This window comes from Oncorhynchus nerka, linkage group LG10 (assembly GCF_034236695.1).
Source record: "Oncorhynchus nerka isolate Pitt River linkage group LG10, Oner_Uvic_2.0, whole genome shotgun sequence".
Lineage (NCBI taxonomy): Eukaryota > Metazoa > Chordata > Actinopteri > Salmoniformes > Salmonidae > Oncorhynchus > Oncorhynchus nerka.
In genome coordinates, this window is record NC_088405.1 from 83712265 (window position 1) to 83731103 (window position 18839).

Here is an 18839-nt window from a genome sequence, read left to right on the forward strand (position 1 = left end):
CCTCTTGGTTTAGCTACCTCCCCTCTTGGGATCGAGGGGCGACCCAGATGTGTCACCCCCTACGCTACAGCTGCTCCCTTCCCCCAAACACCCCCTCGGCTAACAGGACAGGAGCACCACATGGCTGGAGGGATGAAGGGTGGGGATGAAATGGGCTTAACGTGAAGTGGACAGAACACACTGGAGAGGCAGCAGCATGATGCTGCTCTGCATCCACCACAGAGTCCTATTACAGTACCTCTGAAGGAGAGAGTTTTGAGCTAGTATGGTGGACAGGCGTTAAGGCGAATGCTATACTCATTGCACTTGTCCCATATATAGAATTAAGAGTGAGCAGAGTGCTGGGCATGAATGGGGTAACGGGGAACATGGAGCAGTGGGATAACCATAGGAAAGCTAAGGACTGTCACTAGCTTAAAATGAATGGGGAGGTATAGAAAATGTAAATGAAGGACATCTCCTCCTGGACTACTAATAGATGCCTGTTGCTTTCCGAGTGTCGCTATGTGGGCACTTATATCTCTGAGCGGACTGAGGTAAAAGCAAGCTCTGACAACAAGAAGACACCACAGCAAAGAGACATTGCTGGTTTAAGTGACAGCCAGAGGGGACAATCAGTCCACTCCATAAGCACACACTCTCCAGCACACCTGGACATTATTGGTGCATTTTGTCCAATATTAATGTGGTACAAATGTTCAGTCATTAATTTTTAACAGCATCATCTAGTGGTTTACTTTGTATATATACATGTAAGAGTGGATTGTGTTGAATGTGAGAGGTATTCGTTGCACTACAGGCTTTGATGAAAGCATGCTATTAGATGGGCCTGTTTGGAATACATAGATAACATCTACAGAACAATACCAAGCAAATGTTGACTGAAGGCTAAGGACAGAGAGATCGGAGGTTGGTGTGTTTTACGATTTCTGGGATTGCAAGGTTACACTTTAAGGTTGCACTTAGCTCAGGTCCAGGGCTTGCTGATGCTGAGCCTTCCTACATCAAGGCTGTGTAGGTTGCCTTGAACCAGTGCTAGGATAGATAATGTACAGTTGAAGTCAGAAGTTTACATACACCTTAGCCAAACATTTAATCCTAGTAAAAAGTCACTGTCTTAGGTCAGTTAGGATCACCACTTTATTTTAATTAAGAATGTGAAATGTCAGAATAATAGTAGAGAGAATTATTTATTTCAGCTTTTATTTATTTCATCACATTCCCAGTGGGTCAGAAGTTTACATACACTCAATTAGTATTTGGTAGCGTTGCCTTTACATTGTTTAACTTGATCAAATGTTTTGGGTAGCCTTCCACAAGCTTCCCACAATAAGTTGGGTGAATTTTGGCCCATTCCTTCTGACAGAGCTGGTGTAACTGAGGTTTGTAGGCCTCCTTGCTCGCACACGCTTTTTCAGTTCTGCCCACAAATGTTCTATAGGATTGAGGTCAGGGCTTTGTGATGGCCACTCCAATACCTTGACTTTGTTGTCCTTAAGCCATTTTGCCAACTTTGGAAGTATGCTTGGGGTCATTGTCCATTTGGAAGACCCATTTGTGACCGAGGTTTAACTTCCTCTGACTGATGTCTGGAGATGTTGCTTCAATGTGTCCACATCATTTTCCTACCTCATGATGCCATCTATTTTGTGAAGTGCACCACTCCCTCCTGCAGCAAAACACCCCCACAACATGATGCTGCCACCCCGTGCTTCACGGTTGGGATGGTGTTCTTCGGCTTGCAAGCGTTTCCCTTTTTCCTCCAAACACAACGATGGTCATTATGACCAAACAGTTCTATTTTTGTTTCATCAGACCAGAGGGCATTTCTACAAAAAGTACGATCTTTGTCCCCATGTGCAGTTGCAAACCGTAGTCTGGCTTTCTTATGGCGGTTTTGGAGCAGTGGCTTCTTCCTTGCTGAGCGACCTTTCAGGTTATGTTGCTATAGGACTCATTTTACTGTAGATATAGATACTTTTGTACCTGTTTCCTCCAACATCTTCACAAGGTCCTTTGCTGTTGTTCTGGGATTGATTTGCACTTTTCGCACCAAAGTACGTTCATCTCTAGGAGACGCGTCTCCTTCCTGAGTGGTATGACGGCTGCGTGGTCCCATAATGTTTATACTTACGTACTATTGATTGTACAGATGAACGTGGTACCGTCAGGCGTTTGGACATTTCTCCCAAGGATGAACCAGACTTGTGGAGGTCTACAAATTATTTTCTGAGGTCTAGGCTGATTTCTTTTGATTTTCTCATGATGTCAAGCAAAGAGGAACTGAGTTTGAAGGAAGGACTTGAAATACATCCACAGGTACACCTCCAATTGACTCAAATGATGTCAATTAGCCTATCAGAAGCTTCTAAAGCCATTACATAATTTAATGGAATTTTCCAAGCTGATTAAAGGTACAGTCAACTTAGTGTATGTAAACTTTTGACCCCGTGGAATTGTGTTACAGTGAATTATAAGTGAAATAATCTGTCTGTAAACAATTGTTGGAAAAATGACTTGTGTCGTGCACAAAGTAGATGTCCTAACCGACTTGCCAAGACTATAGTTTGTTAACAAGAAATATTTGGAGTGTTTGAAAAACGAGTTTTAATTACTCCAACCTAAGTGTATGTAAACTTCGACTTCAACTGTTAGAATACATGATTGGGGGCAATGAGGCACAAGGAAGGCAATGGTATGAAGGAAAGTTTGCTATTCTGGTTAGAGTACAGTATAGCCAATTAATGATCGCAAGAATATTGGTTTAAATCCACAAAATGTATACTGTGGTAGCTATAGATCATACTGCCAAAATGCTATGCACCTTGCTGTTAGGGAAAGCCATGTTAAATCATATAGGTCTAATATGGTCCTTTGGACGGTGAAGCATGCGAGAGAATAATACCTGATTTTGGTGAGAGAATTGCTGTATGCTACAAAATATTCACCATAGCTTACAAGGCCTTTTCTATGTGAGCAATATTTGAGATGTGCATGAGGCATTACACGACTGTTCAATCACTGGGCACTAAAGGTCTTTTTTTGTTTTCTTACTTAATTTGCTTTAAAAGAAGTGGTATTATATTTGATTACTGAGATGCCTTAAAGTTTTTCTGCACATATTTAATAATCTTTTGGAAACCATATTGATTATACTAATAAAGTATTTATTGTGGATCTATCTCTTGGCTCATGAATGAAGTGAGACGTAAGCCAATATCGCCCCTAATGTGGTCGAAAAAGGATAAATCACGCATATTCATTTTGAAGGGAATTACTACACTTTTTGCTGTGATTACTATTTCCTATGAACATTTTTCCTGTTGTCAACATTTTCAATTGTGTTTCAAATCATTTCAATTAAAATTATGATCATCAAATGTGCTAAGGTCTATATTAGCTTATTAGGCTACCAACAATCAAACCTTCAATTATAGTGATTAAAATGAAGGGGGGCAAGGAGTCCCTAGAGAAAGCAAGAACAAGATGGGTGTCAGGAGTGGGGCAGCAGTATTATCATAAGGAGACTTATACTTGGAAAACTGAGGAGGAGTGGAGGGAAAAAGAGAGGGAGAGAGGTCTAAGAGAGAGAGGGAAGGAGAGGGTGAGCTTGAGTCGGATAAAAATGGTGGGAAAAAGGGAGATGGTTTGTTGAAGAAGAATGGTAGAAAGTGTAAGCAGATGGAGCTGAAAACAGGAGGAGAAAAGGAAGTGAATGAGGGTGAAGTATCGGAGGTGGTAGGTGCTGTGAAGTTATCGGAAACCGAGGTATGTACCGAGGATCAGGAAAAAGAAGAGTCTGTGACAGTAGGAGTGAAGTTTATTGTTAAAAGTGGCTGATCCATTTGTGGTTTCATGGTGGGTGAAAAAAGAGTTGGGTCATGTGGAATCGATGAGGGTAACCAGAAGTGGACTAGTGATAACTGTTAGTGTTTCTGTTGGGCAGAGGGAGAATGCGCTCGTAGTAAAACGAATGGGGGCAAGAAAAGTGACTTGTTTTGTTCTCAAGATAAGGGCACCAATGAAAGGGGTAATAACTTGGGTAGCAGTAAATATAAAAGTTGATCAGCTGAGGGGAAAGATTCCCGGTGTATGTGATGCTCGTCGTTTGATGCGACGCAGACAGGGTGGCAAGAGTGGGGAAACAGAAGAGTCATTGTCTGTTCTGTTGAGTTTTGAAGTTGAGTCTTTGCCTGACAAAGTGAAGTTAGGATATATGTTATCCTATACAAGTGTATGTCCCGAATACATTACGATGTTACAGGTGTCAAGCTTATGGGCATGTGGCAGCAGTGTGTAAGAGGGGGGGTCCAATGTGTGAGAAACGTACAGAAGGGCATGAGACAAAGGAATGTGTAGTATTGGGGAAAGTAGTGGAATGTAAAGGTCGACCGTTTATAATTTTTCACCGCCGATACCGATTATTGGAGGACCAAAAAAAGCTGATTAATCGGCCGATTTTTTTATATATATATATTTGTAATAATGACAATTACAACAATACTGAATGAACATTTTTATTTTAACTTAATAAATACATAAATAAAATCAATTTAGTCAAAAAATAATAATGAAACAATTTGGTTTAATAATGCAAAAACAGTGTGGAGAAGATAGTAAAAGTGCAATATATGCCATGTAAAAAAGCTAACGTTTAAGTTCCTTGCTCAGAACATGAGAACATATGAAAGCTGGTGGTTCCTTTTAACATCGTCTTCAATATTCCCAGTTAAGAAGTTTTAGGTTGTAGTTATTATAGGAATTTGTAAGACTATTTCTCTCTATACCATTTGTATTTCATATACCTTTGACTATTGGATGTTCTTATAGGCACTATTGTATTGTCAGCCTAATCTCAGGAGTTGATAGGCTTGAAGTCATAAACAGTGCTGTGCTTCAAGCATTGCGAAGAGTTGCTGACAAACACAGGAACGCGCTGTTTGAATGAATGCTTACGAGCCTGCTGCTGCCTACCACCACTCAGTCAGACTGCTCTATTAAATATCAAATCAGAACTAATTCTAATATAATAAACACACAGAAATACGAGCCTTAGGTCATTGATATGGTCAAATGTGGAAACTATCATTTCAAAAACAAAACGCTTATTCTTTCAGTGAAATACGGAACCGTTCCGTATTTTATCATCCATAAGTCTAAATATTGCTGTTACATTTCACAACCTTCAATGTTGTCATAATTATTTAAAATTCTGGCAAATTAATTTGCAACGAGCCAGACGGCCCAAACTGTTGCATATACCCTGACTCTGCATGCAATGAACACAAGAGAAGTGACATAATTTCCCTAGTTAATATTGCCTGCTAACATGAATTTATTTTAACTAAATATGCTGGTTTAAAAAAAAATACTTCTGTGTATTGATTTTAAGAAAGCATTGATATTTATGGTCAGGTACATTTATGCAACGATTGAGCTTTTGTTAAATCATCACCCGTTCAGCAAAGTAGGCTGTGATTCGATGATAAATTAACAGGCACCACATTGATTACTTGCAACGCAGGACAAGCTAGTTAAACTAGTAATATCGTCAACCATGTGTAGTTAACTAGTGATTATGTTAAGATTGATTGTTTTTTCATAAGATAAGTTTAATGCTAGCTAGCAACTTACCTTGGATCCTTGCTGCATTCGCGTAACAGGTGGTCAGCCTGCCACGCAATTTCCTCATGGAATGCAATGTAATCGGGCCATAATTGGCGTACAAAAATGCTGATTACCGATTGTTATGAAAACTTGAAATCGGCCCCAATTAATCGGCCATGCCAATTAATCGATCAACTTCTAGTGGTATGTGTTAATTGTAGGGGTGCCCATGGAGCTGGAGATCAGAAATGTCTCGAGCGAGAGAGGCAGATTGAGGTTTACGGGGTTAGAGTAGAGCAGAAGCTGTCATATGCTGAGGCAGTGAAGAAAGTAGAGGAAGATTACGGGTTAACGGGGAGGAGTGGTGAGAGTAGTAGAGATATACCAGTACAGAGCGATAGGCCAAAAAGTGATATAAATTTCAGTAAGATTGGATTTTTAGCATTTATATTAATGGTTATCAATTGTACTGCAGGGATGGATCAGAAGTCTCCGAAAATTGAGATTGTGGTGGCAGCTGCAGAGAGGTATTTGGGTGTGAGACTTGACATCAGAAGAGTTACAGGGTTTGTTAAGTGGTGATGTCCCACCCTTTCAGGATGATGGCATGAGGTAGGAATAAATACATTTAATTAGAAGAGTAGGGTGGTGTTCATTTTATTTCATAGAATTTTGAAATGAGTGAGTGTAGTGTTAGATGGTAGCGTATTTATTTAGTACATTTTTATTTCTCAAGCAAAGTATTAGGGAGTTGTACTCAAGTCTAGTAGGTGGCAGTAATGCAACAAATTAGATGCCAACCGCAGTTAAAACTCATAGAAGAAGAATATAGTAATTAAAAGTTATGTGCCAAACGAACTGGTTCGAATAACACGTGTTGATATACAGGTAACTGATTAAATGAAGGAAACACCAAGTGTCTTAATAGGGCGTTGGGCCACCACGAGCAAGAACAGCTTCAATACACATTGGCATTGATTCAGTGTCTGGAACTCTATTGGAGGGATTTGACACCATTCCTCCACGAACAATTCCATAATTTGTCTGTTTGTTGATGGTGGTGGAAAACGCTGTCTCAGGTGACACTCCAGAATCTCCCTTAATTGTTCAACTGAGTTGAGATCTGAGATGGCCATGGCATATGGTTTATATCATTTTCATGCTCATCAAACCATTCAGTGACCACTAATGCCCTGGGATTGGGTGAATTGTCATCCTATGGCGGCAAAGCCATGGTAGCCAAAATAATGGCCTTCCCAGCATTTTATACATGACCCTAAGCATGATGGGATGTTAATTTCTTAATTAACTCAGGAACCACACCTGTTTGGAAGCACCTGCTTTCAATATACTTTGTATCCCTCATTTACTCAAATGTTTCCACTATTTTGGCATTTACCTGTTTAACCAACTGTCGTGAGAGTGCGCCCACTTAATTAGGCGTGTCGCAGTCTATCTGTATGACCTTATAGCCTACCTGTGGACGGGGGTGTTTGGTACGAGCAACTTGGATCTTTCCTCTTCATTTTCCCCCGCCTTTTTGTACAGGCGGACTGTGTGTCTCTACTCCGGTTTTTTTGTGATAACAGCTCGGGGAACTGGCAGATAGTCCTACCGCGAGCAAGAGATGGGGAACACGGTAACGAGGGATGACTTCGAGTGGGTATATACGGAGCAACCGCACTGTAGTCGGAGGAAGCAGATATTAGGTAAGCAGCCCATTCTCTGACGTCCGTATCAATCGCCTACTGCTCAAAAATACATTGGCCAAAGGAATGTAATTTTGTTGTCTTGTCGAATGGCATAAATGTTTGTTTACTCCTGTAAAATCCAACAGATGCTTCCTTAGGCTTAGCCATATAGTCTAACTAGGCTATATACATTTCACAATATGGATAAGACTTTACATAGTCTCTAACTTTTAATTCATCACTTTGTCTTTAACCATTGTCATGTTTTCACTGATTTACTCTTAATTCAATGAAGCCTGATCATGTTGTACCACCAGAAAGATGCCGTTCCCATGCAATGATGACGAGTGATCATCTTTCACATCCTACATCAATGACCACTTGACTGATAAAGTATAGGTTATCAGGTATTTTGATTTCTTGGGACATGACATCCTACTAGTCATGTATTCCTTCTGTTTATCTATAGCCTAGTAAATATTGTCTTAGAGGCACAGGATATAGTCAAGACCGAAACTGGTGTAACCACCTGTTTGACAGGTAAGACAAGTTTTCCTTGCTAAGTAGTGGGAAACTTGGGTTCAAGGTGAGGAAATGCAGATCCCACTTTCGAATGGGAGCTTCTTTATTTGCATGATTGTGGCCATCTTGCTCTGAGGCGCTACAGACAAATATTCATACTATTAGTTGGCTTTAAGTGTATTTCCTAAATTGCAGTCCCATAATTTTAATTTGAGTTTAGCCCAATGGACAGATGTAAGTCATTGTATGATTCTGTTGGCCAGTGTGTCTGAGATTACTCTGATTTTTAAATACACTATTTAAACCTCCAATAAAATGTATTTGTAAAAAGGGCTTCATAACTACATCAACAGTTGTCACAAAGTGCTTATACAGAAACCCAGCCTAAAACCCCAAACAGCAAGCGATGTAGAAGCACAGTGGCTAGGAAAAACTCCTTAGAAATGTAGAAACCTAGAGAGGAACCAGGCTCTAAGGGGTGGCCAGTCCTCTTCAGGCTGTGCCGGGTGGAGATTAGAAACCTAGAGAGGAACCAGGCTCTGAGGGGTGGCCAGTCCTCTTCAGGCTGTGCCGGGTGGAGATTAGAAACCTAGAGAGGAACCAGGCTCTGAGGGGTGGCCAGTCCTCTTCAGGCTGTGCCGGGTAGAGAGGAACCAGGCTCTGAGGGGTGGCCAGTCCTCTTCAGGCTGTGCCGGGTAGAGAGGAACCAGGCTCTGAGGGGTGGCCAGTCCTCTTCAGGCTGTGCCGGGTGGAGATTAGAAACCTAGAGAGGAACCAGGCTCTGAGGGGTGGCCAGTCCTCTTCAGGCTGTGCCGGGTGGAGATTAGAAACCTAGAGAGGAACCAGGCTCTGAGGGGTGGCCAGTCCTCTTCAGGCTGTGCCGGGTAGAGAGGAACCAGGCTCTGAGGGGTGGCCAGTCCTCTTCAGGCTGTGCCGGGTAGAGAGGAACCAGGCTCTGAGGGGTGGCCAGTCCTCTTCAGGCTGTGCCGGGTAGAGAGGAACCAGGCTCTGAGGGGTGGCCAGTCCTCTTCAGGCTGTGCTGGGTAGAGAGGAACCAGGCTCTGAGGGGTGGCCAGTCCTCTTCAGGCTGTGCTGGGTAGAGAGGAACCAGGCTCTGAGGGGTGGCCAGTCCTCTTCAGGCGTTGCCGGGTGGAGAGGAACCAGGCTCTGAGGGGTGGCCAGTCCTCTTCAGGCTGTGCCGGGTGGAGATGATAAGAGTACAGATTGTTCTTCAAGATGTTGAAAGGTTCATTGATGACCAGCAGGGTCAGATAATAATCAGTGGTTGTAGCGAGTGCAACACCTCAGGAGTCGATGTCAGTTTGCTTTTCATAGACAAGCATTCAGAGGTCGAGGCAGTAGGGAGAGTTGAAAACAGCAGGTCCTGTGAACAGGCCAGGGTTTCATTGCCGCAGACGGAACAGTTGAAACTGGAGCAGCAGCACAACCAGGTGGACTGGGGACAGCCAGGAGTCAAAGGGCTGGTCAATATCCAAATCAAATTTTATTTGTCACACACACGGTTAGCAGATGTTAATGCGAGTGTTGCAAAATGCTTGTGTTTCTTGTTCCGGCAGTGCAGTAATATCCAACAATTCCCTAATATACATATTCTCATTCACCCCTTTAGATGTGTGTATCTAAGTATTAGAGGTCGACCTATTAATCTGTATGGCCGATTTAATTGGGGCCGATTTCAAGTTTTCATAACCGGTAATCAGCTTTTTTGGACGCTGATTACGTTGCACTCCACGGGGACACTGGGTTGCAGGCTGACCACCTGTTACGTGAGTGCAGCAAGGAGCCAAGGTAAGTTGCTAGCTAGCATTAAACTTAACTTATTAAAAAAAACTATGATTCTTAACATAATCACTAGTTAACTACACATGGTTGATGATATTACTAGTTTAACTAGCTTGTCCTGCGTTGCAAATAATCAATGCATTGCCTGTTAATTTATCATCGAATCACAGCCTACTTTGCTGAACGGGTGTTTTTTAAAAAAAAAATTTTTAAACAAGCGCATTCGCTAAAAAATAACTGTTGCACCAACGTACCTGACCATAAACATCAATGCCTTTCTTAAAATCAATACACAAGTGTTTTTTTAAAACCTGCATATTTAGTTCAGATAAATTCATGTTAACAGGCAATATTAACTAGGGAAATTGTCAATTATCTTGCTTTCAGGGTATATACAGCAGTTTGGGCCGCCTGGCTCGTTGCAAACCGTGAAGACCATTTCTTCCTTACAAAGACTATCATTAATTTGCTAGAATTTTACATAATTATGACACAACATTGAATGTTGTGCAATGTAACAGAAATATTTATACTTCTGGATGCCACCCGTTTGATAAAATATGGAACGGTTCTGTATTTCACTGAAAGAATAAGTGGTTTGTTTTCGAAATGATAGCTTCTGGATTTGACCATTATTAATGACCTAAGGCTCGTATTTCTGCGTGTTTATTATATTTAAGTCTGACTGAGCGGTGGTAGGCAGTAGCAGGCTCGTAAGCATTCATTCAAACAGCATTTTCCTGCGTTTGCCAGCAGCTCTTCACAATGCTTGCAGCACAGCTGTTTATGACTTCAAGCCTATCAACTCCCGAGATTAGGCCGGCAATACTACAGTGGCTATAAGAACATCCAATAGTCAAAAGTATATGAAATACAAATGGTATGGAGAGAAATAGTCCTAATAACAACAACTTAGTCTTCAAAATTCCCAGTTAAGAAGTTATGTTAAAAGGAACCACCAGCTTTCATATGTTCTGAGCAAGGAATTTAAACGTTAGCTTTTTTACATGGCATATATTGCACTTCTCCACTGTTTTTTGCATTATTAAAACCAAATTTAACATGTTTATTTGACTAGATTTTTATTTGTATTATATTTAGTTAAAATAAGTGTTCATTCAGTATTGCTGTAATTGTCATTATTACAATTTTTTTTTTTTTAAATTGTCAGATCAATCGGAATCTGCTTTTTGGTCCTCCAATAATCGGTATCGGTGTTAAATCATCGGTGGAGTATATTGTCTGAGCGATGGCCGAGCGGCATGTCTGAGCGATGGCCGAGCGGCATGTCTGAGCGATGGCCGAGCGGCATAGGCAAGGTGCAATAGATGGTATAAAATACCCTATATACATGAGTAATGTAATATGTAAACATTATTAGAGTGGCATTGTATAAAGTGACTAGTGATCTATTTAAGTGGCCAGTAATTGGGTCTCAATGTAGGTAGCAGCCTCTGAGTTTGTGATTGCTGTTTAGCAGTCTGATGGCCTTGAGGTTGAGAAACAGCTTCTGTCTCTCGGTCCCAGCTTTGCTGCACCTGTACTGACCTCGCCTTCTGGATGGTAGCAGGGGGAACAGGCAGTGGCTCAGGTGGTTGATGTCCTTGATCTTTTTGGCCTTCCTGTAACATTTGGTGCTGTAAGTGTCATGGAGGGAAGGTAGTTTGCCCCCAGTGATGCGTTGTGCAGACCGCACCACCCTCTGGAGAGCCTTGCGGTTGAGTGCGGTGCAGTTGCCGTACCATGCTGTGATACAGCCTGACAGGATGCTCTCGATTGTCCATCTGTAGAAGTTTGTCAGGGGTTTAGGTGACAAGCCAAATTTCTTCAGCCTCCTGAGGTTGAAGAGGCGCTGTTGCGCCTTCACCACACTCTCTGAGTGGACCATTTCAGTTTGTCTGTGACAAGTTCCTTGGCGTACACAACTTTCCACATTCTCCACTGCTGTCGCCCTGATGTCTGTCCTGGAGGGGCAAAGCACATCTGGTTTTCATTCTTTTCTTATAAGGGACTAATTTCTGGTCATAGAAACCAGGTGAGTGCAATTAACTGACTGGTAGAAACAAACTGGAAGTGTTTTGCCCTTCCAGGACAGGAATTGAACAGCGCTGTTTAGATGTCATAACACTCTAAATAAAGGAATCAATAACTATTTATATCTGCCAAATCATCTTCTGAAATCAGCTGCATTATAATATTGTCTGTCACGAGAGACCAGTGTAAAAGTAATACTGTACCGCAATTTATTTTATTTTTTTCCCACCCCCTCCTTTCCTCCCTCTCCTCAGCCAAGCACCCGGAGATCAAGTCCTTGATGGGCCCTGACCCCCAGCTCAAGTGGGTGGTGACAGCCATGGTCCTAACCCAGGTGCTCTGCTGCTTCCTGGTACGCGACCTCAGCTGGAAGTGGCTCATCTTCTGGGCCTACATGTTCGGCGGTTGCATCAACCACTCCCTCACGCTCGCCATCCACGACATCTCGCACAATGTGGCGTTTGGGAATAAGGACGCCATGTGCAACCGGCTCTTTGGCATCTTCGCCAACCTACCAATTGGCGTGCCCTACTCCATCAGCTTCAAGAAGTACCATGTGGACCACCACCGTTACCTGGGTGGCCATGGACTCGACGTGGACGTCCCGACCCACCTGGAGGCTCGTCTCTTCAGCTCCCCCGCACGCAAGATCCTGTGGCTCTTCCTGCAGCCGCTATTCTACGCGCTTCGTCCACTGGTGGTCAACCCTAAACCTGTAGGCAGGCTCGAGCTGTTGAATTTAATGGTGCAGCTAGCATTCAATGCTTTCATAGTGTACCTCTGGGGGCTTAAGCCTCTGGTCTACCTGATAGCAGGTTCGCTGTTGTGTATGGGACTGCACCCGATCTCGGGGCATTTTATCGCCGAACACTATATGTACCTGAGCGGGATCGAGACGTACTCGTACTACGGGCCGCTGAACTATATCACCTTTAATGTGGGCTACCACATGGAGCACCATGACTTTCCCAGCATCCCCGGCAGCCGGCTCCCTCAGGTAACTCACTTTTCATGAAGGATAAACTGTTTGTTTAGGATGAAGGTGATTGTAAGATATTAACTAGACTTGGTTCAAATACTTAAAATCTTTCGTTACTTTGAGTGTTTGCTTGAGTCTGCCCGGAGTGCCAGATGGGCAGGGTTTGACTTTATTTTTCTATTGGTTTAATATGCCAGACCACATCAAATGGGCACAGATAAAGTATTTACATTTATTTCAAAGTAACCCTGGATTGGATGTGAATTTTGATGTAGGATATCAATGGTGAAATGTAGCCACAGTTGTTTTCTGTTGACTAATGTGCCCTCGGTATCATTCCGTTTAGGGCAAACCCCTGGCCCTAATGATCGCTGAATCACACCAGTCACGTGGCATTCAACTCTAAACCTTGCTGGCATTCCACTGACAATTGTGAAAGATTCAAGGCCCATATTCATAGTGTCTCAGACTCTGAGTAAGTCACCTGTCCATATAATCTTATTTATATGATCTAAAAAGCTAAACTGATCCCAGATCAGCACTGACAAAGGGCAATGCTGAAGGACTGACATCAAAGGGACAATGGATACTGAAAAAGTTACTACAGTGGTGTGGTGAAACAGAACACATGGATGGCTTCATCTTGACTGCTGTTATGGGTGGAAGCACAATGCTGAGCAAATAGCTGTGTGTGTGTTTGGCTCACACTGAATAGGAGCTAAGGTCTGTATCGTTTGTGTACAGCAGTCATTAGGGAGGACTGGTGACACCCAAAACAACAGTTAATGAGAACCTCGGTCTTTGTAGAGATCGTAAAAGTTGTTAGCTTACAGTATCACAGGATCCTAATGTATAAGGAGCAATAAAGCAGTTATGGTTGTGATGAATGTCTTTTCAAATAAACCATCTCACCTAGCATAGTGGCAGAAAGTAGTGGTACTGAGGGTGCTGCAGCACCCCATGAAAAATCAGAGTAAATAAATGTTTTTTGATTTTTATTTGGGAGGCCTTTATTACTCCTGTATGCGTGGACAAATCTAGTCCTCAGCAGTGCAGGGAGAATATCTCCAAGTTACTTATTTGTATACTTACCTTGAAAGCAGTCTATGGACAAGGAGAGACTGAAATCCACGCTTAAGGCTTGTTTACCTAGCCACTGTCAGCAGCTGTGCTAATAAGGTCGCAATTGTAAATGAGAACTTGTTCTCAACTTGCCTACCTGGTTAAATAAAGGTGAAATAAAAATGAATAAATAAAATAACAGTAAAATAAACATTTTGAACCAAGTCATTGAGCTTCACTATCTTTCAGACTGACAATCTTTCACATTGCTTTGACTTTTGTGGTTATAAAATGCAATGGAAACAAATAAGTCACTTTGTACTTTAGGTGAACTATCTCTTCAAGCAAAATAAAATGTTATAAAACCTCAGTTATGGAACAAATCCCATGATGCCTCACAACAAGCCTCTAGATATGAGTTTCAGTCATAAACTGTGGAGGAATGCTGCAGGCCCACCCCTATGTTTTGCCACCTGGCCATAGTGGTGTTCCTATTCTGTCAATACAGTATCTAATGCCTTGTTCACACTGCAGAATGTAATGCTCTTTTTCAAATACGTTTTGGAATACTGACTGTCCAAACAAAGTTTACAAGTGACAATGTGATTTGTGTGTTCAGACAGCAGTCATTTTCTGCCATGGCTACTCCAGTGATGGGATGTGTGCACAGGGGTGTAGGCTGATTGGTGCTTGTGCTTCATATCACCCAGAAGTTAAGGTGAACAATGCCAGCCATTGACGTTGCTCTGAATGTTCAAAATCATATCGTAAGAACACTTTTAAAGCTTCAAAGGATAAGACTATCCAACTTTCAAAACAAGTCCTTATTGGCTAGCCAAGGCAGTCAACAAGCTAGCTCTTTAGCACTCTTTAGCACATTCACAAATTTGTTTTGTAAACAATTAACAAGCTAGATGGTTTGAAATTGATCAGATTCCATGTGATTTCTGGCTGTTCAGACTGCAGGGAAATGAACAATTGGCTAGGCAATTATTTTATTTGAGTCACTTCAAACTGCCAATGTGAACATGGTTTAATAACTTGTAGGCCTACTTGTCAGACGGTCCTGTTATGACAGTTAGACGAGACAAAGGCAGACAAATGCTAGAATGACAGGGTGACGTAAGCCTCCTTATGAAAGAGATGATCTGATCTGGTTGGTCTAGTTCTATCCTAACTTGATGACGTAGTTTGACAGCTTATACCATATTTTAGGATTGTTAAAGTTTTGAATTTCATTCTTGTTAGGAGTGGACATTTTTAGTTTTCTGGTTACAGGCATGTGGCTCATACATAAATTAAACAACTGACAGGACACAAGCGGTAATGTGTTTGAACAATGTTCTCCTGTTATGTTTTACCCCATTTATTACTTTTGTTACTATGGGTACAGGGATATTTCACAACCTGTTTGACACTTTATGTTTCAGTCTCACTTTTCCTCAAAATATTAGCATCTTGAAATGCCCTAGTCTCTCCCACCGGTCAAGCTAATCAAATTTACTTTGTATACTAGTTCTTTGTACAGATGGCCTTAAAAAAAACATGTATCCCACACTCTGAGTAAGCATTGTTTAGGCCCTTCTACCTGGGGTCATGATGTAAAGATATACTGAACAAAAATGTAACTGCATCATGCAACAATTTCAAAGATTTTACTGCGTTAGTTCATAGAAGGAAATCAGTCCATTGTAAATGCATTAATTTAGGCCCTAATCTATAGATTTCACATGACTGGGCAGGAGCGCAGCCACCTGTGGGCCCACCCACTTGGGAGCCAGGCCCAGCTAATCAGTGAGGTGTGGCTTTTTTCCGTCTCAGTAGACAGACTAGCCATAGATACGGGGCCAGTATTCATCGAGAAGGAGTGCTGATCTAGGATCAGCCCCTGTCCCGTCCATGTAATCTTATTTTTTTATTATCATCTAAAAGGCCAAATCAGAACTTATTGAAATGCTTTGTGAATATTGGCTGTGTACTTATCTGTACACTAATGGATCCATTGATTATCATCCTCTGTGTGAGTTCTCATTGCTGTGCTATTTACTCTCATCCCTTCACATTGTAATTAAAAATAACTTTCTCTCGCTCCCTCTTTTGTCCAGGTGAAACAGATGGCTCCAGAGTTCTATGATGATTTACCACAGCATGACTCATGGACACGGGTGCTCTGGGACTTTGTGTTTTGTGATTCGCTTGGACCTTACTCCAGAATTAAACGCACCTTCCCATTGGCTAAGCAAGACTAAGAGCCCATGCTCTTGATCTTCTGACCAATGATCTTCCACAAAAGTGGCTTGACAACCCAGCTGGCGGGGAGTGAAAGGCTTCTCATTTCTTGTCCAGATCTTTTACTCTGCAGACGACTGGTGTGCTGGTGTCACATTCAACTCACCAGCATGAGAAGACTCTTAACACTTTTGAATGTTATGTTACCTTAAATATACTGTAAACTATGATATCCAGATTTATTGTATAAGCTGGGTAGAATAAAAGGTACTCAGCTGATTGTGATGAATAATTAATTGATCATAAACATTATGGCTGTGATGGTAAATCTAAAAAGTTGCAGTTGTGACAGTTAGATTTGATTTTATTCCCCCTCAAGCCCCCAGAAAAGTCTCCTATTTGCACATACATTTCCTGGGTCATGTTCATTATGTACCAAATGGGATGAACTACCTGAACTTGTCCAATAACAAAGATTTTTGTTTTGTTCCCTAAATCCCATATTGGATTAATGATTCACTCAGACTTCTCATTCCTAACTCACAATATGGAACTAACTTGTTATAGTATTTAGTAATTGTTATGGCTTATTGGCTCGATCTTCTAGAGTACAAATGTTACCATTTTTCCCTGATCTGTGTTGCAATAAGTAAATATGTGCCTAAACTACAATCTCTTTTAGCTGGCTGCACCTCAGAGAAATATGGTTGTTGACATACAATGATAAGCAAACACTAAAATCCTTTAGGCTCTTGTTTACATAGACTGCACCTCTCTCGTACCCTGCTTTAGAGTATTGCAGAAAGCAAATACTATTGCATAATGAGATTATTATAGTGTAGAAAGGCCAAGCTATAGAGCACCATGAGATTGGCTCACACCATAGTTCAAAAACCTAGAGGGGTGCAGCTATTGTTTCCATTTATTGCTTTTGTGATGACACAAGGTTGCTCAATGGAGGGCTGTCGCCAGAAGTCAATTCTAATTATGTGGCTCTATACAGGGTAGGCCGTCATGGTAAATACGATTAAAATATATATTTTTAACTGACTTGCCTAGTTAAATAAAGCAACAAAAAAAGGGTTTAATACAATGTGTCCCAAATGGCACCCTATTACCTATATAGTGCACTACTTTTAACTATATCCTTATGGGCCTCGGTCAACAGTAGTGCACTTTATTAGGGACATGACCCAAGTGGAACTTCACCTCCAAGGTGACCCTCTCTGTTAACAGGGCTGTGTTCAGTGAGATGAAATGTTACAGATAGAAACAATGTATAGAGTTAGTGATTCCCAATTCTACTGGACATACAAATATATATGTTCAACATATGTTTAAACATTTTGAACGTTTCACCTCACTGAACACAGCCCTAGTAACATCGCATAACATTCAGATAGAAAGCTGATGGGCAATCATTGTTCTATACAAGGTATTTCTTATGGGTCTGTAATTTTGCACCCTCCTGAACACAGCCCTGGTAATATACAGTATTATACAGTAGCACATGCCATTCCATGTATTGGAATTAGGATTAAAAGGACTTCATTATCCTGAGATTGAAACATTTATTTGGTATTTTATGCGGCACATCTTTAAAACACAATATCATAATGAAACGTCAAACATGCAGCAGCAATACACCATGCAAATAAATAAGAAGCAAGTCAATATAACATGGGATGGTTGTAACTGTACAGGTGGGAGGATGGGTGGCAAGGAGAGGAGACCAGGCATGTGTGCCAGGAAGGACACATCGATAAGTCACCACTCCACAAAAACATACCTTTAATCAACATTGACCGTAGTTGACTATTGACCAGACACACCCTCTCCTTAATCTCTCTGCATTACCTAAAGTGGACACCAGGAGGTGGTGTTTTTAAAATAGCCACACCAATGCGGATGATTTTCAATGTTATTTTGGCCTACTGGCCAGGCACTGACTGGGTGGGGAATAACCCCAAACATATTGTCCATTCACCTTACTGTAAAATTGATGTGTTAGCGTTGATACTAGCCTGTTTCTGCTCTGTGGCAAGGTTATTGACTAAGGCAGAAACCGAACAGCACACTTGAATGTTATTAGCGAATCTTCACCCAGGAGTTTAAATCAACCCACATAGTACCCAGTGGGATACATCAAGAAGGGACTGAGTTTGTGTTCGGCGGGCACGTTGTTGGTGCCCTCGTGTGCCTGTCGACGGTAGTAGCGCCGCAGGGCGGGGCTGCCCGGGTGGCACTGGCGCACGTGGAGGAAGTACTCTTCGGGACGGTTGGACGTGTAGCCACAGTCCTCGCACACAAAGATCTTGGAGCGGCGCTGGCGGTAGGCGTACTGCTGGCGCACGCCATGGATCTTCCTCAGGTGGGATTCAAGGGAGCAGCGCTGTGTGAAGGCCTTGTCACATAGCTCACAACGGTACGGACGGATACCTGGTGGGAGGGGAGAGAGGGTGAGGAGAGTGTGTGTGTGTGTGTGGGGGGGGTTAAGACAGCAGTGTGTGTGTCTGTGTTTTCACACCTCACCTGTGTGTGTGCGCATGTGCCTCTTGAGGTCGAAGGTGTCATTGAAGCCCTTGCCACAGTAGCGGCAGGGGTGTCTCTTAACCATGCTGTGGCACTTGAGGTGACGCGTCAACATGCGCTGCAGGGGAAACACCTTGTGACACACCGAACACAGGAAGTCACCCGAGCTGGGGGGTACACGGGGGCGGGGCTGAGTGAGAGAAGGGACGCGGAGGTTAAGACACACACTGCTTCAATTTACTGTCAGCTCTTTCATAAGGGACTCTAGGACACATTCAGTCAAATATGGTTTTTCATGAGTTGTGAACCTCCTTTAACAGCATATCACTAAGTTTTCCAGGTTTCCTCTGAGTGATGAACACGACTTGGAAGGATGGCAT

General features: G+C 42.2%; 2 protein-coding genes across 3 annotated transcripts; one reads left to right on the forward strand and one right to left on the reverse strand.

The window, feature by feature from the left end:
- The first annotated feature begins 6999 nt into the window (after window positions 1-6999).
- LOC115136129 (sphingolipid delta(4)-desaturase/C4-monooxygenase DES2-like) lies at window positions 7000-16206 on the forward strand. 2 transcript variants are annotated; one of them, XR_010464939.1, is made up of 4 exons: window positions 7000-7316; window positions 11912-12654; window positions 12983-13111; window positions 15804-15869. XR_010464939.1 is itself a non-coding variant. In XM_029671589.2 (3 exons), the coding sequence occupies exons 1-3, from the start codon at window positions 7235-7237 to the stop codon at window positions 15945-15947; spliced, it is 969 nt and encodes a 322-aa protein (XP_029527449.1). In that variant the 5' UTR covers window positions 7000-7234; the 3' UTR covers window positions 15948-16206. The 2 variants fall into 2 exon arrangements, 1 of the variants encoding a protein (XP_029527449.1); XM_029671589.2 differs by lacking the exon at window positions 12983-13111 and having other exon boundaries at window positions 15804-16206.
- Window positions 16207-17493: 1287 nt separating this feature from the next.
- LOC115136290 (putative transcription factor Ovo-like 1) lies at window positions 17494-18839 on the reverse strand. The gene is made up of 3 exons (XM_065023396.1): window positions 18778-18839; window positions 18460-18689; window positions 17494-18366 (listed from the first exon to the last, which is right to left on the reverse strand). The coding sequence occupies exons 1-3, from the start codon at window positions 18837-18839 to the stop codon at window positions 18044-18046; spliced, it is 615 nt and encodes a 204-aa protein (XP_064879468.1). The 3' UTR covers window positions 17494-18043.